This window comes from Carassius carassius, chromosome 13 (assembly GCF_963082965.1).
Source record: "Carassius carassius chromosome 13, fCarCar2.1, whole genome shotgun sequence".
Lineage (NCBI taxonomy): Eukaryota > Metazoa > Chordata > Actinopteri > Cypriniformes > Cyprinidae > Carassius > Carassius carassius.
In genome coordinates, this window is record NC_081767.1 from 9,352,642 (window position 1) to 9,376,555 (window position 23,914).

The 23,914-nt window shown below is 36.9% G+C and overlaps 1 protein-coding gene across 1 annotated transcript; it reads left to right on the forward strand.

Annotated features, from left to right (window-relative positions):
* The first annotated feature begins 2,679 nt into the window (after positions 1-2,679).
* Positions 2,680-23,568, forward strand: LOC132155948 (RNA polymerase-associated protein LEO1-like). Its single transcript, XM_059564736.1, has 11 exons — positions 2,680-2,778; positions 4,754-5,347; positions 6,005-6,103; positions 6,183-6,277; positions 8,169-8,317; positions 8,404-8,583; positions 8,710-8,844; positions 13,491-13,626; positions 19,142-19,331; positions 20,692-20,789; positions 23,449-23,568. Exons 1-11 carry the CDS (start codon positions 2,721-2,723, stop codon positions 23,560-23,562), a joined length of 1,848 nt encoding a protein of 615 aa, XP_059420719.1. The 5' UTR covers positions 2,680-2,720; the 3' UTR covers positions 23,563-23,568.
* The last annotated feature ends 346 nt before the right edge of the window (positions 23,569-23,914 follow it).

Genomic DNA, 23,914 nt, shown 5'->3' on the forward strand with positions numbered 1-23,914 from the left:
CTTAATTGTTTTTGGTCAATAAGTAAATTATAAGGGAACAATTAGAAAGCATATTGTTATTAAATGAGAATTTCTCAGGTGTGCTCACTTTCAGATAGGCTATTCGTTTTGAGTATTTTAGTGAGTGGTAATTTCCCTTGAAACATCCTAATAATTCCTTAAGGATCAGAAAGCAACAGGATACTTGTGGAGACCTGCAGTGAAACTGGTCAGATCAGTGCACACACGGCTGAATGACGTGTTACCCACATCACATTCACCAGAAATAAAATACCCAGAGGGAGGGATGAGATGTTTCAAAGTATTTTTAAAGAGAAACCCTCTAATAGACTCAGCAAAGACCTTTGCTTCATTTAAAGAACTGCATTTATAAGAGAATATCAGTGGCATGTACTTTGAGTGTTTGAAGACATTATGTCAGAGAGATAAACAATACTCACCAAAGTCCCTTTAAGGTATTATATAGTCTTTGTACTCACTCACTAACTAACTAAACAAATAAATAAATAAATTACTCCATATCCAGCCCTTACCTTTTCACTCTCATTAGAAAACTAAGTTTCAATAACCAATGCATCTGTCTTCCACACAGTTACAGCCCTCCTCATATCTTTGCACCTCTGCTGTTGTCTATACACTGTTAACTATTTTCTTGTACTTTTACAGTCCAGTACTGGCAGCACGGTTGCCAGCAAGTTACTGTATTTTGATTTACAGTAATTATACTGTAATTCAATTTACAATACTCAAGGTATTTTACTGTATTTTTACAGCATTTTCTCATTTTAGTCTGCTTCTGCTTTAATTAATAATAAAGTATTGTACTGTAATATTTATATTGATTCATTACTGCTAAATATTATTATAATTTTCAAAATAATTACTAATAATGTTAATATAGTAGTAGCAGCAGTAGTACTGAATGTACATTGGCAATAGAAAAGAATCACCCCCTTTAGGATAATCATATTTCCATTATTAATCATTATTACATTATCATTATTTACAAGCTTATTTAGTGAAACTTATAACAATCAAGTGAAAGATAAAACACCAACATGTTAAAAAAAAAAAATAATCAATAAATGAATAAATAGAAAACCAGAAACACTGAGTTGGATCACCCCACTCCTAAAAGTGGCTTGTAAACTCAATCATTTGTAGCTAATCAACTTCTCAGTGGCACACAAAGCCATCTGACTTTCAACTGTGATCAGCTATAGTTATTTTAAAATACTTCAGCATAAAAATAGCTTTCCTGGAGCATTTTAGTTCATGGTAGTGCAATGAAGCAAACAATCAACTATGGGTGGCATTGTCAAAAGATATCTGGGATAAAGTTGTGGACAGGCACAAGTCAGAAAATGGACACAAATAATATATATATATATATATATATAAATTCAAAGGCGCTATCAATGCCTAAGCACAGTGAATTCTATTATTAAGAAGTGGAAGGTATTTGGTACAGCACAGACCCTCCCTGGATCAGAAGTCACTTTAATCTGGATGAAAGAGATGGGAGGAAACTGGTCATAGAGGCGACCAAGAGGTCCATACAGCAACTCTGAAGCAGTTGCAGGAATTCATGATGAAATGGTAATTGCAGTTTCAGGCTGAAAAGCAACAAAATGTGATTATTTTAAAATGATAATTCTGGTATCACTACTTTAGCTTGTTAACATTCTTCTAAACCTGAATGTCTTTCTTTCCTCTGTGGAACATAAAATAAACTTTTTAATAAAGACTTCACACTTTGGGATAATACTCTGTGCTCCAGCAAAAGGAAAATCATCACAAAACTGCACAAAATTGGTTAATCAGACGTGTACTGTATTATAAGTCTTCTAAAGCTTTATAATATTTTTGTTGTGATGAACAAGGCAAGATTAAAGTTGTAAATCACTGATAAACAGGTGTCAACTAAGTATAAATCAAAAATGGCATGTAGCCCTACCTCCTTTATCTTGTAGCCTCCCCAACATCATGACTATGACCATTAACCAGAGTTGATTTGGGTGTGTCATTCGATAATTTGGGAATGTTTTATTTCGGTCTGTTTGTCACACAAAGTGATTGTATGCCTTAAAAATAATAATAATTATTATATATATATATATATATATATATATATATATATATATATATATATATATATATATATATATATATATATATATATATATATATAAATTTGCATTATAGAAGAAAGTTAAATAGGTAAATACCATACAAAATGATGTTGAATTAATGAAAATCTTGAGGTGAGATGTTAACAGTTATATGCAGGAGAACAGGTACTATGTTTATTATTTATTGGAATGCTGTTATTTTTAGTTTTTGAACCATTTCATACTCCTGGTTTAAGGGAAAAAGTATAATGTTTGTCTTATTAAACTAAAATGGGTGGAAAACACGTCTTTGGCAGGAAAATAAATGACCTGTAGGTCTACTTTGGTTTCTTGTTCTTTTTAGTTATTTTCATATAAAACCAATGTATTTATTTCACTCCTCCTCTGACTGTAGCCGCCTGCTCTCGTCTGCTTTGGTATCTCAAACGAGCCTTCAGGCAAGAGGCTTTTGTCTTTCTGCAACATCTCCAGGGCTTTTACTTTATCATTATATCACCAGAAGGACTTTTGTTTTATAAAGTCTTACAGACGCTTTCAGTTTGTAAACCTTCACCCGGATGTTGATGTTTTTATTTATAGGCGTGGAGAATGGCTGACATGGAAGAGCTGTTCGGTAGTGATGGCGAAAGTGACAATGAGCAACGAGGTGCTTTAGATTTGCATTTTTGCATTAATGAATGAAAATGTGTTTCGTGTATGTGTTAACGGTATGTTTCTATGAGCTGAGCTCTCATTTAGCGATATGTGCAGTTGTGAGACGATCAGTCTTTGCGCTACACTCACCCCCCCCCCCCCCCCGTCACATTTTATTAATATGATCAGATTATGCTAATATATTACGCTATATTAATCACAATTACAATTATTTGATCTGTTTTATTCAAAATTGTAGATAGATTTATATAAAATATTTATAATACATGTTTTATTATAATTTATTTCTTTATAATAAATTATTTATTTTTTTATAATATTTTTTAAAATTTATTTTATATTTTATACATTTATTTTTAAATCCATACGTTTGAATTAGATTTTTTTTTTTTTTTGGACATCAGTAACGTCAGTTATACAACTGTGCAAGTTTTAACAAACCTGTAAAGTTTAATTAAAGATTAATAGTAGTCCAGAAATAATAAATAGTAAAAAATAGTATGGTTTATTGAACTTCTAGACAGAATATATATATTTAAAGAGTAACTAAACCCTAAACCAACTTTTTTTAGTTAATGATCTATAAGAATGGGGCTTTATTAGTGCTGTTCATTGATTCGAGTAACTTTTTTGACATTTGAGTATAAAGTGTTTTAATTCTACAATATATGGTGTAAAAACGTGTGAGTGCTGCCCTCTTCAGGTTGAACGGTGGCTACTGCAGTTGATTTTTCCTATTGGATGTTGCGGTGGCAAGTGACGTAAGCGTGGCAGGTGAAGTAAGCAGTTTCCAGCTCACCACGCCCCTTGGTACGAGCTACCACGCCCTTGGCAGTATAAAACCATCAAAATCACTGTAGTGAGTCAGGAGCTGGAATTGCGAGTATTGGTAACGACCAGAATAGACTATTATAGCATCTATTTAGCATAGCAATTATATAGTTATTTAGATCTTCAAGTTAGCATAGATTTATCTGTATTTAGTACAGGGGTCAGGATGGTACGGAGGTGTGTTGCTGGTTGTGACAGCACTGCTGGACTGCATAGTTTTCCAGCAGACTTTAAAATTAAGCGCCAGTGGTTGCATGCATTTGGCCTGGAAGACCACAAGTTCCCGCCTAGAGCTCGAGTGTGCAAACTGCGTTTTACACGGGATTGCTTCTCCAACGCAATGGAGGTGGAAATGGGCTTCTCCACACAGCTCGCGCTGAAAAGCGACGCGGTGCGGGAGGTAAGACTGCAGTTTGAGCCAGCGGCTCGAATTGATATGAACAGACACCTCGACACCCTCCACTTCAGGTAAAAGTGGGGGAGAAAAGTCCTCTACTTCAAATGATCGCTGTGTTGCAAAGCTACTTGCGTCATTACAGTCACTCTCCATTTTAGCGTCTCTGACAGCAGCTGTCAATCAATCCGTCACTGCGAGTCTCAGGATCACGCCGCACTCGCTCAGCCCCGCCCTAGGTTCGTCCCCTCTATCTCCGCTGTGATCTGCCCACTTTTCAGCATTTTTCAAATATTGTCAGTGGGTGGAGTCAGGCTCTGAGCAGGGGTTTAGTTACACTTAAAAAAAATTTTTTTTTTTGGTGTATCATATTTGATACATTTATTTTTTGTGGCACACATAGCATGATACAGGAAAATATGGAGCATACTTGAGGAGGGGAAAAAAGCAGGCCTAAATGATTCAGACGCACAAGCTGATCAAAAATAAATAGGGTATGATATGATAGTAGGCTTTATAGGGTTAATTCAAGGTAAAACACTATAACTAATTGTGTAATGTATATGATTAATTCCTCATCATGCAGCTCTGCTTTATTTGGCATTTGAAATGTTTCTGGACTGTTTTATGGTCTGTGTTTCATGTGTAATGAAGTTAAACTCAAGAATACTTTCAGTTTGGATAAAAGCATATGATAAAATAAGTTAGTAGATGAATGCATGTGTTGATGTGTTTATTCCAGATTCCGGCTCTGGTTCTGCCTCTGATTCGGAGCATGAGAGACCCAGATCTGCCAGCAACGCCTCTGGCAGCGAGAGTGACCGAGATCATGACGAAGATGAGGATGAAGATGGGGGAAAGCCAAGCAATAAAGAGCTGTTTGGAGACGACAGTGAAGACGAGCGCGGGAGCCACCACAGCGGCAGCCAGTCAGAACGATCCGGCAACCAATCAGAGCCGAGTATGCACTCGGACAACGAACACAGCGGTTCAGAGGGGCATCACAAGGAGGACGATGATGACGATGAGAGGGGCCACAGATCAGATGTGGAGAGTCCACTCTCAGGAGCAGGAAGCCACAGGTCTGACAGAGGAAGTGAAAGTCCAGGGTCAGACGTGGGCAGCCCACGCTCAGAAGCAGGAAGTGGGCATTCAGATCCCGGCACTCCTCATCCCAGCACACCTCATTCAGACGGAGACGGGTCAGGGAAAGAAGTCCATTCCGGAGATGAGAAGTGGGGTGGAAAAAGTTACCAGTCAGAGGACGAGGACAAACAGCAGAACTCCGATGAGGAGCGGGATCATTCTGACAATGAAGGGGGGAGACAAAAATCAGGTGAGGTGGATTGGAATGGTCTAATTTGCTGTTATTGACATCCGTCTGGGTTCGGTGTGTGTCTTTAACAACCCCCTTGTCCAAATACTCACACTTATGGACTTGACCACTTGGCTTAGTGTATCCCATCATGCATTTTTACAACAATATAAGTGTGTCCCAACTACAGGACCAAATACAGGAAATATATCATAAGTAGTCAGTGCAAAGATTGCAAGTGCGGGTATTTGGACAAGGGGCTTCTATGCAAGTTTCCATGCATACACACTAATTTGCACATGAAATCTGGGTATGAACATTTTTATGAACAAATCACTGTTCATCAGTAAGTTTAATTATAAAATTGGTTGTAAATTTATGAAAAATCGAATGCTTTGGGTGGCCTAATAAACATTTTTACTATTTAATCTTAAATAGAACAAAACTAAGAAGAAATTCATGCGTGTAATCATGCGTGGACATTTTTCAGTGAGAAGTTCTCTTGTGCGAAGAAATACGATTAATCTCCACAAACATTAGTGAATGAAACCCAGTGTGTTTGTGGCAAAAATAAAGAACACCTTCTCAGGTGACATCTGAAAAGTTGATATCAGATAAAAACAGATCTCTAACTTGTTTATTCTAACAAATCCTTGTGTTTGTGGTCATTTATTTCAGAGTCAATGAAGGGCAGTGACAGCGAGGAGGAATTCACTCGCAAGAAAAAGAAAAGGATAGCTTCAGACTCCGACTCCGATTCGGACCCTGAAACATCAGGTGAGTGACAGACGCTTGCAATGATGAAACACACTGTCAAACACACATCAGCTCTGTTAAACTCAGTTTGTGTGTGTAGGTAAGAAGCCTGCAGCAAATGATCTGTTCGGGGAAGCAGATGATATTTCATCAGACAGCGATGCAGAGAAGCCTCCTACACCTGGGCAACCAATGGTGAGACATTTGCACACACAACCTCAGAATTTAAATGTTCTCAATGCTGAGCCGAGCCATCTTTCTTTTTATTCTGTCTTGAAATATGATTAAACTCAGGTTTTCATTATTGCACCATGGGTTATGCTTGGTATTATTATTACCAATCTGGACGTGCCAGCAAAAGAGACTGCTATCTGAACAGGAAAAAAATCTGATCAGGCCACAGATGACTTGTCCATTAGGATAAGTAATATCTATTAGGTCATGATTATTTAACACAGTTAGAGGTGGGCTATATGATCAACAACATCTCATTTCATGATATGAATAAAGAACTAAAACGATATCAGTGACTTTTCACAAGTTTAAAAAGTCCTCAAACAATCACTTAAGACAATAATGTCAGGCAAACAGTAGCCTATACAACAGACATTAAAGAAGTAAAAAAGAACACTGCTTAGTCTTCACTGTATAAATTAAATAAAGATTCACCTTATTAAAGCTACAAAAGTTATTCAGTCTTTGTTTGATTAACTTTAAAGCCACAAACAGCAGCAGGTGTATATTAAACTGCTTTTATTTAACTAAATGCATGTATCCAATATGCTGATACACATCCAATTTAATGTTAACCGTTTATGTTCAGGAATATTTGCCAGGACGGGCATATTTTGTTTATATTTGGCTGTTTAGGCACGTGACCGTGTACTTGCTTGTTTGTGTTCCGCTCTATTTAGGAGTGTGCACAGAAAGCTGCCTGGGAAACGTGTCTCTTTCGTGACTTAATGCTTGTTTTAGTAGCTGTTTATTATCAAATGTCCTGCAGTTGACTGCATTTTACGAAGACACTCACAGATTTAGCTGATTTGGAGATTAAGTTTGGGCTTTCAGGGAGGAATGAAAGTGTGCCACTGTGAAGGAAAGGAAGGTGTGCGACACTCAATGCGGCACAATAATCGCTTTACCTCGTTTTTCTTATTTTCATAATTGTTGAAGGTCAAATTCAGAACCGAAAATAACATTTGATTAATCAAATAGTCCTAATATCCATCTTCTAATATTTGGTTTATCGAGTCTTTTGTGCTTAACATTTTGTGATAATTGTTTCAAATAATATTCTCTGTTGTTTTGCATTTTTAAACATAATTTACAATAAAGCATTCAAAAAAATAAATATTTCCAGCTCAAAAATGTATATTTTTATGTATATGCCATTACTGTGATACAAGATTACTTCTACCATTAAAAGATTTTTGTCATATTGCTCACTTCTGATGTTAAGACGCTCTCCATGATCGGTTGGCTTATAAAAGGGCGCTATAAAATTTAAGACATTATACACTACTTCCTCAGGGATGCAAACTTTTTGCTGTTTTTAGCTCAAAATAATATTCGAAATGATCTTAAAACTTGTGAGGAGTCATAGGTAATAATATGAGAATCAAATAAACAAAACGAAGCTTTCGCAGCTTCATTTACACACGAGCAGCTCATGATCCAGCATTTTCATTTTCTTGGTTTATAGTAAATGCTGCTCCACACAAACTTTATCTTTTCATTAGTTTGTGTCACTTACAATTGCCTTTGAGAATGCAACTAAGCAAAGAAACAATTACAGCCATGAATATTGTAATTTTACTGTTCTCCAAAATAAAATTATTATTGTTTTTTTATTTTACAGCATGATAGGATTATTACTTTAGTAAACTATTTTATATTTTTATTTATATGAAAAATTAAGTGATAATAATAATAATAATTACATTGTGATCATTGCCACCTTTTTTCACCCCTGGTGAGGTTGCTAGCCCCCCTGTTTCTGTCTCCCAAAACTGTCCTAATTTTGATTTCTAAGAATTAGAATGACAATTTGAACCCTTTCTAACACCTGACTGATCTGAACAAACAGGATGCTGAGGACGGTCTGGAGGGAGATCAGCCCGAAGAGGAGCCGGTTCCAGAGACGAGGATTGAGGTGGAGATTCCTAAAGTCAGCACAGATCTGGGCAGTGAGCTCTACTTCGTCAAATTACCCAACTTTCTCAGTGTGGAGCCCAGGTGTGTGAATGTGTCCTGGAGAACTGAAGGAGTTGTTTAATGCTCCATCTAAACTGTCTGTCTCCTTTCCTGCTGTCTCTTCACAGGCCGTTTGACCCTCAGTACTACGAGGATGAGTTTGAGGATGAGGAGATGTTGGATGAGGAAGGACGGACCCGTTTAAAGCTGAAGGTGGAAAACACCATCAGGTGGCGCACTCGGCGCGATGAGGAAGGCAGTGAAATCAAGGAGAGCAACGCTCGAATCGTTAAATGGTCAGATGGCAGGTGAGGATACGCATGCAGATTTAAGTGTTGAATAATTGCTCAGAAGAATTTCAGCAGGTGCTGCGTAATGTTCTTGTGGGATAATTATGCAAAGATCTGGAAATCAGCATTGCACTCATTCTGCAGCATGTCTCTGCATCTGGGGAATGAAGTGTTTGACGTGTATAAAGCTCCACTGCAGGGTGACCACAACCACCTGTTCATCCGCCAGGGCACAGGACTGCAGGGTCAGGCTGTGTTCAAGACCAAACTCACCTTCAGGTGTGTCTCTCTCACACACACACACACACACACACACACACACATTTTATTTAGTTATATAAACAGTGACATTGCATAGACTTCTATGGTTTTTATGTACAGCTAGTTATACATACCTAACCCTAACAGAAGAGAGTCTGCATTTAAATATATATATATATATATATATATTAGGGGTGTAACGGTTCACAAAATTCACGGTTCGGTTCGATACAATACACTGGTGTCACGGTTCGGTTCGGTACGGTTCGGTATGTTTTAAGATACAGCAAAAAGAAAAAATTGGCAGATAAATTTCCTTGATTTTTAAAAAATGTTTTATTTATTAAAACTAACAAAGTATGTTTTTTTTTACATTGAACAATGATGGAGCTATTCTTTACCCATCTTCTATGGTGTTTTCTTAGCAGCATACTGTATAAAACAAAAACAGCTCCTTATAAAAAAAATGAAAATGTTATATTAGTTATGAACAAATACAAAGATGTAACTTTTTATATGGAACTCTATAACTCTTTATATTGAGTGTGTTTTTACTCAACTGGTTCTCTATAGGGCTTATGTTTTTTGGAAAAAAGCAGGAATTACGGTCTGTCTGAAATGGGCTCGTGAAGGAATATTGTAACGGGGGTCAATTAGCCTACATTAAGCATGTTCTTAAAACCTAGGTGCTCGCTCACTCAGTAGCTACGCGCTGAAGGCTCGTTGCAAAATGGCAAATGCGTTTAACAGACCAGAAATAGAAGATCCTCCAATAACCAACAGGTCTGGTGTTTGGGTGCACTTTGGATTCCCTGTAAGCTATAATGGTGATGATAGAATGAATGGTAAATAGTAAGGTCTCATATCCACGGCTATAACGTAAATGTAAATGAGTTGACATGTTTCAAGTATTCCCGCTGGTGTTTTTTTTTTTTTTTTTTTTTGTATTCCCGCTGGTGTAGGCTACCCTAGATGCGACATATCGTTGTTTTTTTTATCCACCACTCTCTTGCCATCACCATTATAGCTTACAGGGAATCCAAAGTGCACCCAAACACCAGACCTGTTGGTTATTGGAGGATCTTCTATTTCTGGTCTGTTAAACGCATTGGCCATTTTACAACGAGCCTTCAGCGCGTACTGAGTGAGCAAGCACCTGACTGAGTAGCCTAACATAAACATATAAGTTGGTGTTTTTTTCTTCTTCGGGGGTGTCAGGGGCATTGCCTGTTACGTCGTTTGGGTTATTGGGCTACCTTGTTGAACGCATATCATTATATTTCACAATTTTTTTTATTTTCCAAATATAATTAATTAGTCCAACGAACCGTTCGGTCCATAACACGTACCGAACCGAAAGCCTCGTACCGAACGGTTCAATACGAATACGCGTATCGTTACACCCCTAATATATATATATATATATATATATATATATATATATATATATATATATATATATATATATATATATATATATATATATATAAATAATAATAATAAAAACAAAATGGATCTTTAACTCACTTAAACTCATTTCTGGCTGCAAATTTGTTTAAAAAACCATATGGTCACATAGGTGCACACACCAGCTCTGCATTAAAAAAAATAAATTAATAATAATGATTAAAAACTTTAACTCACTTCTGGCTGCAAATTTTTTTAAGCATTGAATAGTAGTGATATTTCACTGGTTGAACGCTAGGTGACACTAGGGGGCAAATTTAATAAGCAATTGCTTGCAAAAATAATGCAAGGCATCTTGATTCTGAATTTTTATATATATTGCACGACTACTGATTTCAGCTAATCGATTTCTTATTTAAAAAATACTTGAGTTACTCGACTACTCGTGGTTAATTCTACTGTAAATGAAAAGACATTAAATAGTTCTTATCAATAAACGCTTATTAATTCATAGCCAAATGCAGCAATTATGTAAATTGTCAAAACTTTATATTTATGACATTACATATTTCAATGTTCATGTAACAGCCAGTATTTGTATCTGTAACAACCACAAAATTATTTGTATCTGCAATCGGATAAAACCAGGTGGAACGTCGTATAGTTACTTGATAACACTGTTATGAGTACCCCCCCCCCCCCCAGTTATCACTGAACAAGTATGCCGTATTTAACTAAAATAATTGTTAATTTCTAAAATAATATATCTATCGTGCAAGCAGAGAGATGTCATGACAAACATTTAGTGATCATTTGAGCACGAATGAATTAATTCAATGTGCACATTTTCATTATGCAGAAATCTTTAAGCAAATCTCCTTTTTTTTTTTTTTTCACGACAAATGTGCATGTGCCATGCAAACGAGCAAAATATATAGATGCAAACATGTAAGCCAAGTAGAAAATGTATCCGTATCTGAGTTGATTAATAGCCTACACTTGAGAGAGAACTGGTTCAGCTTTTGAGAAACTGAGACACGCAACGTGGCTGAGCATCCATTCATTCATATCATATCGTATATACATATAAAAGAACGTGTATGATGTATTATTATAGGTGATATTAGTCTTGCCAAGTTCTGATTTCTGAGAGATGCACAGAGAGACAACAGCTGTGTTTGATTTGCGCTCTTTTCACTCATAAAGTTTACATTCATCCACTTCACACTCGTGACTTTAGAGGTCTGTGTATAATGTTGCGCTGATCAACTGACTCAACTGTTATCTAGCGAACACCAGAGTGTGCCAGCCTCAGCCGAATATTTAGGCAGAATTATTCCTTGTCCATTATTCGTTTTTGAAGCCATTATCTGTGCCATTCCAAATAAGGTATTCGGCCCCTTATTACACCCCTAATTATTACATTACATATTTACATTTTTACATGCAACATAGATAAAGGCATAGAAAGTAACAGCTACATGCAATATTGTAGTCCTAAAAATCACGTCGAACTTGCAAACTCTGTGCATGCATTATGGTTAATACTAGTGGTTGAAGTAATCGATCACCCGACTAGTCTATGCAAGTCCTAATTAGGGATGTTGATTAATTGACGATCGATTAATTGTCGATAAGAGATGTAATTGATTAAAGCTATCGATGGTCGATTAAACAATGTCATTTTGGGGTCCCAATATAAAAGTACATAAAAATAGATACAATAAAGAGTCCTTCAACATGGAAAGCAATGGAAATTTAGTAATGAAGTCATGTTTAATTATAACTCTCGTAAAGGATTGTTTCATATCGGGCACTGCGCTTTGACGGGGCTGTGGGACACGAGCAGGACAGAGCCCATCTCTTCTCATAAAGGGAACATATTAATAAGTCGTGGGGGCGAATTTTTAATTCGTGGCCATGAAATCTTTCCTTTCGCCCGCATGTCATGTCGGTCTTTTTTTGTTGTTGTTTTTTTTACACAAAAGTAAGAGATTCAAAGCCATGAATTAAAGTGAATGGCAAGAAAGTAAACCTTTGAAATTAGACGGTGAGACGTGAGGATTTGGGAAAAGAAACCACAAATATATTCCATTTCACTGACCACAAGACACACCCCCACCAGAATGAAATGCCAAACCTGACAAAATTAGAAATAAATAAATGTGTAAATGAATATACCAAAATGTAATTGTGCAAAAATAAATAAATGAATATACAAAGTAAAAAAAAAATAAAATAAAACGGAAATTAATAATTATTTAAACTTTTATTTCATGTATATATTGATACTTTTATTTATTTGCACATTTAGGTATTTATTTTATATTTATTTATTTCCACTTTTATTTCTACATTTTGACATTCCATACACGTGCCACAGTTACATTAGGGATCTTTTAATTTTAAATGACAATAATGTCAATTGCAAACATTGTGATCGAGTTTTCAAATACAACAACGAGCACCATGAAATCGTTTAAAAAGGCGTATTCATTGGTCTCCGTGACAGGATATGAAACAGCCATCAATGTAAAATCATCCCAAATGGTACTACGGTTTGCTCTCTTCATTTTATCAAATGATTGTAATCACATCTGTTCATTTTACAAACCTACTACAAGCCTTTTATTTAGACTAAAACCCTCTTCATCTCTTTCCATTAAAAGAGATCCATAATACCTCCATGTGGTGTATAGAAATTTATTATTTTAAAGAAATATTGTGGGTTCAAACAAGTTTATTATGATTATATTTAAATTGGTAAAGATTAGGCCATAAAGGCTTCCAAATTATGAAAATTTGAATGACACAAAGTCTACAAAAATCTTAATACCAAAAAAGTTTTATCATGTTTTATCATGACTGGAACACTGCATTGACCAATCGGCATCCAGATCCTCAATTTACATTTTGGTTTAGCTCTGGATTATTTTGTTAAATCAGCAGTTGATGTTGCACAGCCACTAATCCACCAGCAGGGGTCTCTCAGGATTGTTAAATAACATTGACATGACTGCTTTGACATGCTTTGAGTTTTTAGCAAGATTTTATGTTTAAATTTTAGGCCTTGTGTATGTATAAGGGAAAGTGCATTTCCAAGTTTTTAAATATTTGTAATCTTTTTTTTTGAAGCGTGACAGATTTTAAAAGGACACCTGTTCCATAATGTTTCTCTGTTAATGTGCATTTGCAATAATTCTAAAATGTTGTTCAATGTGGTTTTATATTATTATTATATGTGTGTGCCTTTGCAGACCTCACTCCACAGACAGCGCCACACACAGGAAGATGACCCTCTCTCTCGCTGACCGCTGCTCAAAGACACAGAAGATCCGAATTCTGCCCATGGCCGGCAGAGACCCAGAATCCCAGAGAAATGAGATGATAAAGGTAAAAAAATTTCACTCAGCAAAGAGATCTGAGTTTAGCCCAAGACTGAAGGAAAGTTCAGCAGGATTCAGATCAATGCAGAAATGCAGTGTGTTTTCAGAGGGAGGTTATATCATCACTTAAATCCTCTTATTCCTGAAAACCTGGAAACTAGGTCATAAAGCTGTCCTGCTAGGGAGTTAACCAAAATCTTTTGGAACTTAAAGGACAACATTACACATAGTGAATAAGCTTTTGCAATTTCATTTTACAATATCTCATCATATAAATCTGATAGCTTTGGGAAGCGGTTCCCAAACTGTTGTGCGCAGACTGACAGTCAGGGATGTGCGAGAGAATGATTTTGATGATCTGTGTGGAAACATGCAGGTCCATCCATCTCATTAAAAAAGGGTAGTAAGCAATATTAGTTTTTTATTTATTACTGAAATTATGATGATTTCTGATACAGTTGTAACAAATTAAAACTCCATAATCATCGGGGAAGAAGGAGGCGGGAACCGGCGGACAATCAAATAAAAACTTTAATAACAAAATAAACACAAAACAGCGCAACAGCCCCTGCGGACAACTGTCGTGCACAAATAAAAAGCAAACACAAACTAAAACCCAGGCCTGGTCCTCTCTCATCCTTCACTGTTGTCGCTCCAGTTTTATATCCTTCCATCTCCTCCGTGGGACTCGAGACCGGTGGGTCGAACAGGTGTCGTTCATCTCCAATCACTCCACCGGCCTCGCTCCTGTTCCCACGATCATACACCAATAGAGATTCAACATCCCAGGCAAAAAATAAAACAAACAGCAAAAACACACACAGCAATGACAGTGACAGACGGCAAGCCACACACAATGGAGCCATCTTGGAACTCAATTATATGAGTCAATAAGTCAGTGGTACATTCCTAAAGACAGTCACTTTGTTCATTCTTGAATAATTTGAATAATTTCTGAATAATTTGAATGACTCACTCATTAAGACACTTTCTGCAACCTATTGGTGGTTAACTTTCATATTTTAAAGTAGCTTATCTTTGCACTTTTTCTAATTTTTTTATATTTGCATATATATAAAAAACCTGGTTTAAAACACCAAACTCATAACATTATTTATGTTGTAATTTTGCAGTGTAAATGGACTCATGCTACAGTTTAGCTTGATTAAACTGTGAAAAAAGCATAACTTTAGCTGCTTCTGTTTCTTCTGCAGTGGAAAGATCGGTTTTGTTCATAGTGTTTCATTAGATTGGTAACAGCCCTATAGTGTCTTATTATATTAAAGGGGTAGTTCACCCAAAAATGAAAATGTTATGTTTATTTGCTTACCCCCAGGGAATCCAAGATGACTTTGTTTCTTCAGTAGAACACAAACTGAGATTTTTAACTCAAACCGTTGCAGTCTGTCAGTCATATGGAAGTGAATGGGAATCACGGCTTTGAGAGTCAAAAAAACATACACAAATAAAACCAAATTAAACCTTGCGACTCATTACGATACATTGATGTGTAAATACACAAAACGAACGGTCTGTGCAAGAAATATAACATTATTTATATACAACCCGAATTCCGGAAAAGTTGGGACGTTTTTTAAATTTTAATAAAATGAAAACTAAAAGACTTTCAAATCACATGAGCCAATATTTTATTCACAATAGAACATAGATAATGTAGCAAATGTTTAAACTGAGAAAGTTTACAATTTTATGCACAAAATGAGCTCATTTCAATTTTGATTTCTGCTACAGGTCTCAAAATAGTTGGGACGGGGCATGTTTACCATGGTGTAGCATCTCCTTTTCTTTTCAAAACAATTTGAAGACGTCTGGGCATTGAGGCTATGAGTTGCTGGAGTTTTGCTGTTGGAATTTGGTCCCATTCTTGTCTTATATAGATTTCCAGCTGCTGAAGAGTTCGTGGTCGTCTTTGACGTATTTTTCGTTTAATGATGCGCCAAATGTTCTCTATAGGTGAAAGATCTGGACTGCAGGCAGGCCAGGTTAGCACCCGGACTCTTCTACGATGAAGCCATGCTGTTGTTATAGCTGCAGTATGTGGTTTTGCATTGTCCTGCTGAAATAAACAAGGCCTTCCCTGAAATAGACGTTGTTTGGAGGGAAGCATATGTTGCTCTAAAACCTTTATATACCTTTCAGCATTCACAGAGCCTTCCAAAACATGCAAGCTGCCCATACCGTATGCACTTATGCACCCCCATACCATCAGAGATGCTGGCTTTTGAACTGAACGCTGAAAACATGCTGGAAGGTCTCCCTCCTCTTTAGCCCGAAGGACACGGCGTCCGTGATTTCCAACAAGAATGTCAAATTTGGACTCGTCTGACCATAAAACACTATTCCACTTTGAAATAGTCCATTTTAAATGAGCCTTGGCCCACAGGACACGACGGCGCTTCTGGACCATGTTCACATATGGCTTCCTTTTTGCATGATAGAGCTTTAGTTGGCATCTGCTGATGGCACGGCGGATTGTGTTTACCGACAGTGGTTTCTGAAAGTATTCCTGGGCCCATTTAGTAATGTCATTGACACAATCATGCCGATGAGTGATGCAGTGTCGTCTGAGAGCCCGAAGACCACGGGCATCCAATAAAGGTCTCCGGCCTTGTCCCTTACGCACAGAGATTTCTCCAGTTTCTCTGAATCTTTTGATGATGTTATGCACTGTAGATGATGAGATTTGCAAAGCCTTTGCAATTTGACGTTGAGGAACATTGTTTTTAAAGTTTTCCACAATTTTTTTACGCAGTCTTTCACAGATTGGAGAGCCTCTGCCCATCTTTACTTCTGAGAGACTCTGCTTCTCTAAGACAAAGCTTTTATAGCTAATCATGTTACAGACCTGATATCAATTAACTTAATTAAACACTAGATGTTCTCCCAGCTGAATCTTTTCAAAACTGCTTGCTTTTTTAGCCATTTGTTGCCCCTGTGCCAACTTTTTTGAGACCTGTAGCAGGCATTACATTTTAAACGAGCTAATTAAGTGGATAAAAGTGTAAAATTTCTCAGTTTAAACATTTGCTACGTTATCTATGTTCTATTGTGAATAAAATATTGGCTCATGTGATTTGAAATTCCTTTAGTTTTCATTTTATTAAAATTTAAAAAACGTCCCAACTTTTCCGGAATTCGGGTTGTATAATTTTTTTACCTTTGATTTTCATCACAATGTCTGAACTGTCCTGAGCACGTTCTTCAGCCTGGGCGTGACTTGTCATCTTCTTCTTGCTTTACGGCGGATCGCATGCTTATAAGTGCATTACCGCCACCTATCTCTCAAATGAAACATTGACACTCCTAACTGAGATTGTAGATAGTGTCAATGTCACGTTTCCTTGGCTTACACACACACACACACACACACACACATACACAGTAGATCTTGGCAGCAGTGGGTTACACGTGTATGATTTGATTTTGTCCAACACCTAAAGTGGAGTACTGTAAATGTTTTTATCGATTTCCTTTCTCTCATTTATCTACCTCTGACCAGAAGTCTAATGTCCAAAGAGCCAGATTTCACATCAGATGGACAACAATAAGTCAGTCCTAAAGATCCAGACACCATTAGACAGCCTTGCTGGAGTTAATGTGGTGACAGTGTTCTGGATAATTTCTCTTGTTAATGAAGAGCTATAAAAGTATTTCACAAGTTTTATTGAAAGTGGTTTACACAGATAATTCATTCATAATTAGCATTTATGTCATCTGAAACTGGTTTATGACTTAGTTGGGCCTGAATTACACTGTGTATATACACTACTGAACAAATGTTGGTGTCAGTTTATAATTATTGTATTCAACAAGAACGCATTGAATAGAGCAAAACGTACAGTGTAAATATGGGTGCGCGATAAATATTGTCCGATAATTAATCCGCATCTCATCAGTAAAGCCGGTTATGAAGTTTGCAGACGACACTACAGTCATCGGCCTCATCCAGGACGGTGACGAGTCTGCTTACAGACAGGAGGTTGAGCAGCTGGCTGTCTGGTGCAGTCTTAACAACCTGGAGCTGAACACGCTCAAAACAGTGGAGATGACTGTGGACTTTAGGAGAAACCCCCCTGCACTTTCCCCACTCACCATCATGAACAGCACTGTGACTGCAGTGGAGTCATTCAGATTCCTGGGAACCACCATCTCTCAGGACCTGAAGTGGGACAATCACATTGGCTCCATTGTGAAAAAAGCCCAACAAAGGTTGTACTTCCTTCGCCAGCTGAGGAAGTTTAACCTGCCACAGGAGCTGCTGAAACAGTTCTACTCAGCCGTCATTGAGTCAGTCCTGTGTACTTCAATTACTGTCTGGTTTGGTTCAGCTACAAAATCAGATATCAGAAGACTACAGAGAACTGTTCGGACTGCTGAAAGGATTATTGGTGCTCCCCTGCCCACCCTCCAAGAACTGTACACATCCAGAGTGAGGAAAAGGACTCAGAAAATCACTCTGGATCCCTCACATCCAAGTCACCCCATCTTTGAACTTTTGCCATCTGGCCGCAAATACAAGAACAGCAAGGCACAAGAATAGTTTCTTCCCCCAGGCAATCTACCTCATGAACAGTTAAATGTTTCCCACTTAAACTTATGCAAAAATGTGCAATATCCTTATATTTATTTGTTACCCCTCCATCCTAGAACATTCCTGCATCTCACTCAATCCTATTCCATTATCATGTATAGCACAATTGTTTATATACTTATTTATTTGCCAATTTGTAAATCTCCTGTAAATTTTTTTTTTTTTTTTTTTTTTTTTTTTTTTTTGTCTGTGTGTTGTCGTCTCTGTTTACTGGAAGCTTATGTCACTAAAACAAATTCCTTGTATGCGCAAGCATACTTGGCAATAAAGCTCTTTCTGATTCTGATTCTGATTATTCTGATATTTATTGCGCACCCCTAAGTGTAAACTGATTTTGTTACACACAATTTCTATTTTGAATAAATGTTCATTTTAACTTTCTATTTAAATGTATTACAGTTTTTCACAAAAAAATATTAAGCCGCACAAATGTCTTGAGTGACAAATCAGCATATAATGATTTCTGAAGGATCATTTGGCATTAAAGACTGGAGTAATGATGCTGAAATTTCAGCTTTATCCTTCCCAGGAATACATTTTTCTTTAAAATATATTCAAAATAGAGAAGTGTGTGTGTGTGTATTCACAATATATCTGTTTAGTATCTGACAAACCCTGGCAATCTCTAAAATGGTTACATAAAAAAACAAATCCTTATCCTGATTATCATGATTGACTGGAGAGATCATGGGAAAGTCATGAAAAATCATTGGTGAAAAGTGTGGGAACCCTTGATTAAAATTTAATATACAAAATTATGTGTTCAATCCAATAAGGTTTAGTTCTTAAATCCTTTTTCATCAGTCAGATAAAATGCATAATTTTTTTTCCTCCACATTGACTGATAAACTAGGATGTTAATTCAGCGTAATCCTGCAGTGGCATCAGATGTTTTTGTGTGTGTGTGCAGAAAGAAGAGGAGCGGTTACGTGCATCAATCCGTCGTGAATCTCAGCAGAGGCGCATGAGAGAGAAACAGCATCAGCGAGGTCTGAATGCCGGGTACCTGGAGCCAGATCGCTATGATGAGGATGAAGAGGGTGAAGAATCCATCAGCCTGGCTGCCATCAAGAGCAAATATAAGGGTGGAGGTCTGAGGGGTAGGTGACATAAAAAGCACATGTACTCCTGGGGTGTTATGAATACACTGCCCCGAAGTATTCCGATTCTATGTGTAGAAGATCAATGCAAAGACCATTTTACAAATCCCACTTAGCATACCTTTTTCAAATGTGAAATAAAATTGTATGTACATGAAATAAACCCAGCTGGCTATATTTCTTTTTATTATGGTTAAGTTCTGTGTATCATCTTTAATGCACTTGAAGTGTACCACATTCAAGCAGCGCTAAAAAAATAACCTTGTTCAACTTGCTCTTAATATAAACCGTTCACTAGTTTCCCTTATTGATAGTATAAGAGTGGACATGATTGATTGGCTTTTTGAGATAAATGGAATGTTACATGAGATATTGTTTACAGACTGTCTTTCTGATTGAAACACTCAGCAGTTAGATGAAACATGGTGCATTTCACTTGTTCTTTCAACATCCCTTCTGATGTTCGTTCAGGTGCTAGAGCATTCCATCATGTCAATTAAATGGCGACAAAATGATGGTTTTTGTTTGAATTTTGATTAAATTTTGACTTTGTTTCACATCAAAAGTAACAAAGCACAAAGCTTATTGCGATTATTGGACTGTAGGCATAATACAAATGTTTAGTGAAGTTTTATTGAATTGTCAATTAAAAAGCGTAGACTAATTAACATAGACGATTAAAATAGAGAAATGGATATTGTCAACCCAGCCTAAACAGTGTCTAAACATCTAACAAAATAGATACTGACACAGTCAAAATATAAACATTTTAAGTTGCAGATATTTGTGCATCACTAATAGTTTCCGTATGTATTCATGCAGACACATCGTACCCCTAAACTTATTATTTATTTTTTTGAGGAACACCCGTTACACAAACATGAAATCAAATCCAGTTGCATCTGCACCAATAGCTGTAGTGTGAAAATGGAAGTAGGTCAGTTGAAATGGCCTCTGAACTGCAGAGGGGTGCTGTGTCTATCGTCTATACAGTATTGTATTCCCTCGCTCCCCTGTGGGTCAGTGTTTCTGCACAACAGATTCTTTGAGTTAGTTTGAGACCTGCTGCGATCAGCTAGAACATTGTGCACTGCAACAACAGCTTGTGTTCCCAAAACAGCATGTCTCACGCACACGCTTTCTCACTGACAGTAACAGTACAGCCGTTAGCCGATTACCTGTCGGCTCCTTAATACTGCATTATGTCGGAGTCCGACTGAGATTTGGATTAGTTTGTTCAGTTTGATTTGTTTGTGCCAATAGGAGGTATTTACTGAAAGAACATCTCTCTGGAATGCTTGAAAATCAGTCTTGAATTCTGAGCTGTGCTTAATTGCTTTTGTTTGTTTGTGGGTCATAGAGGAGCGAGCCAGGATCTATTCTTCAGACAGCGATGAAGGTTCTGATGAAGACAAGGCCCAGCGGTTGATGAAGGCTAAGAGACTGGACAGTGATGAGGTGAAACTTTCAGCCCAAAGGGACAGTTTATTGACAAATAAAAAGCTTCAGAAATGGAATGGTTATAACGTCTCAATCATGAGCACAACAGTGACTGCCCAGTTTTTCATCAGTTTAGGTTACAGATGTATATTTCCCATTCATTTTTATCAGTTAAAGCAATCTGAGCCTTGAACCAAACTAAACTGCTTTAAATTGCATGTTGTTCCAAACCCATAAGACTTCCTCTTCAGTTCCTCTTCAAAACACAAATTAAGATATTTTTTAGTATTCTTTCATCATTTTTGTCCATCCATTAAAGTCCACACAACCAAAAATTTTAAAAGGTCATTATAAAAGTAAACCACCATGCTTCTTTGATGTATGAATCTCAGTGGTACTTGAATTTCTGTTTGATCATTATTTATATAAAAGCCTAAACTAAAATGAAGGTGGATAAACCAGTTTTGGTTGAACTACAGTATACTTTGAAGATTAATCACATTTCTGTTTTAATATTTTTATTTTAGTAACAGCAACTTTGTTCTGATTGATAAATTTTGCTTAAGGATTGTACATAGTAAAGTATTTTCTAAAATTAATTCCTGTAGGGAGAAAATTTATTTGTTCTTCTTAAATTTTAAAGGGATAGTTCACCCAAATATTAAAATTGTGATTAATAACTCACCCTAATGTTGTTCCAAACCCGTTAGACCTCCGTTTATCTTCGGAACACAGTTTAAGATATTTTAGATTTAGTCCGGGAGCTCTCAGTCCCTCCATTGAAGCTGTGTGAACGGTATACTGTACATGTCCAGAAAGGTAAGAAAAACATCATCAAAGTAGTCCATGTGACATCAGAAGGTCAGTTAGAATTTTGTGAAGCATCGAAAATACATTTTGGTCCAAAAATAACAAAAACTACGACTTTATTCAGCATTGTGTTCTCTTCGTGTCTGTTGTGAGAGAGTTCAAAACACAGCAGTTTGTGATATCCGGTTCGCGAACGAATCATTCGATGTAACCAGATCTTTTTGAACCAGTTCACCAAATCGAACTGAATCGTTTTAAACTGTTCGCGTCACCAATACGCATTAATCCACAAATGACTTAAGCTGTTAACTTTTTTAATGTGGCTGACACTCCCTCTGAGTTAAAACAAACCAATATCCCGGAGTAATGCATGCACTCAAACAGTACACTGACTGAACTGCTGTGAAGAGAGAACTGAAGATGAACACCAAGCCGAGCCAGATAACGAACAACAGACTGACTCGTTCACGAGTCAAGAACCGGTTGCATCAGTTTTCGGATCACCAGTACTTATTTCGGACAGTTCGATTCAATAAACCGGTTGAAGAAAACGGTTCACCGGTTCTTTTGCGCTCAACGTAATGGCGTCATTTGCGATGATTGCCCTTGATTCAAGCCTTCGGTTTACCTGGGCTCATAACATTAGCACAGAATCAGTTCAGAATCAATCACCAAAAGAATCAGTTCGGTTCAGATGCTCTGTCTGTCGGTCTGCTTCACGCTGAATCACACATGCGCAGTATCATCAGCTCCTAGGTTCTCGAATCGGACGTGTCTGACAGAACCGGTTCTTGACTCGTGAACGAGTCAGTCTGTTGTTCGTTATCTGGCTCGGCTCGGTGTTCATCTTCAGTTCTGTTTTCACAGCAGTTCAGTGTACTTTTTGAGTAAATGAATTACTGCGGGATATTGGATCTTTGAACTCCGAGGGAGTGTCAGCCACATTTAAAAAGTTAACAGCTTAAGTAATTTGTGGATTAATGCGTATTGGAGACGCGAACAGTTTCAAAAGATTCAGTTCGATTTGGTGAACTGGTTCAAAAAGATCCGGTTACATCGAATGATTCGTTCGCGAACCGGATATCACAAACTGCTTTGTTTTGATCTCTCTCACAACAGACACGAAGAGAACACAATGCTGAATAAATTCATAGTTTTTGCTATTTTTGGACCAAAATGTATTTTCGATGCTTCAAAAAATTCTAACTGACCCTCTGATGTCACATGGACTACTTTGATGATGTTTTTCTTACCTTCCTGGACATGTACAGTATACCGTACACAGCTTCAATGGAGGGACTGAGAGCTCCCGGACTAAATCTAAAATATCTTAAACTGTGTTCCGAAGATAAACGGAGGTCTAACGGGTTTGGAATGACATAATTTTGCTATTTGGGTGAACTATCCCTTTAATAGACTAGCTAATCATAACAGAGGTAATTTACATATAGAAGTCTTAAAGATACAGTAGCAAAAACAGTTGGTTTAATTCTAATGCTCTGAGAGGTGAGAAAGGTCAAGAAAAGATAAATGCTGAATTACTTTGTTCTAAAGGCACACCGAGTCTGAAATATTTATATGCGGATTCCGTTTTTTCGTATTCACCATCCTTTCTTATCAAAATGCATGCTACAAAATGTGGAAAAAAATCCAACCTGATCCGAATTTTTCTTTTGACGGACGAAAGTTTCTGAGGCAGTGTGTTAACATGATTGACACAACATGAGGACGGTTTATTTTTTAACGTGCAAAAATTCCTGGTGAAATTTTCGGACTCAATGTGCAAAGACCTTAAGACAACTTAACATAAATGGACTTTAGAGGATTAAAATTAATTTTGGAAAATAATATTTAACCTTTCTTTCAGGAGGGAGAGAACTCCGGAAAGCGGAAGGCAGAGGAAGATGAGGAATCCGCTGCCAAGAAACCCAAAAAATATGTCATCAGTGACGAAGAGGAAGAGGAGGAGGAAGACGAGTGAATTGTTTTTTTTTATTATTTTGTGATTGGATAATCACAATAAACTAGGTGGTTAATCCAGAAAAACAAGTCTGCAGTTATTTGTTTGTATATTTTATAAAGACTGAAGATGTTCATCATTACAACGCACCAATAAACAGCACAAGCTTGATGTGGCCTGGTTTATTAACTGAAAGATTGTTCATTAATAATAAATTCACTTATAGGTCTATATAATGTGTGTATGTATATGTGTAGAAATTATTTTTAAAATCTAAGAAAGTTCTGGTAATACAAGATGACTACATGGGGTAGGGTTAGGTTTCGGGGTAGGTTCAGGGTTACTACCTAGTTATTACATACTTATTGTAATT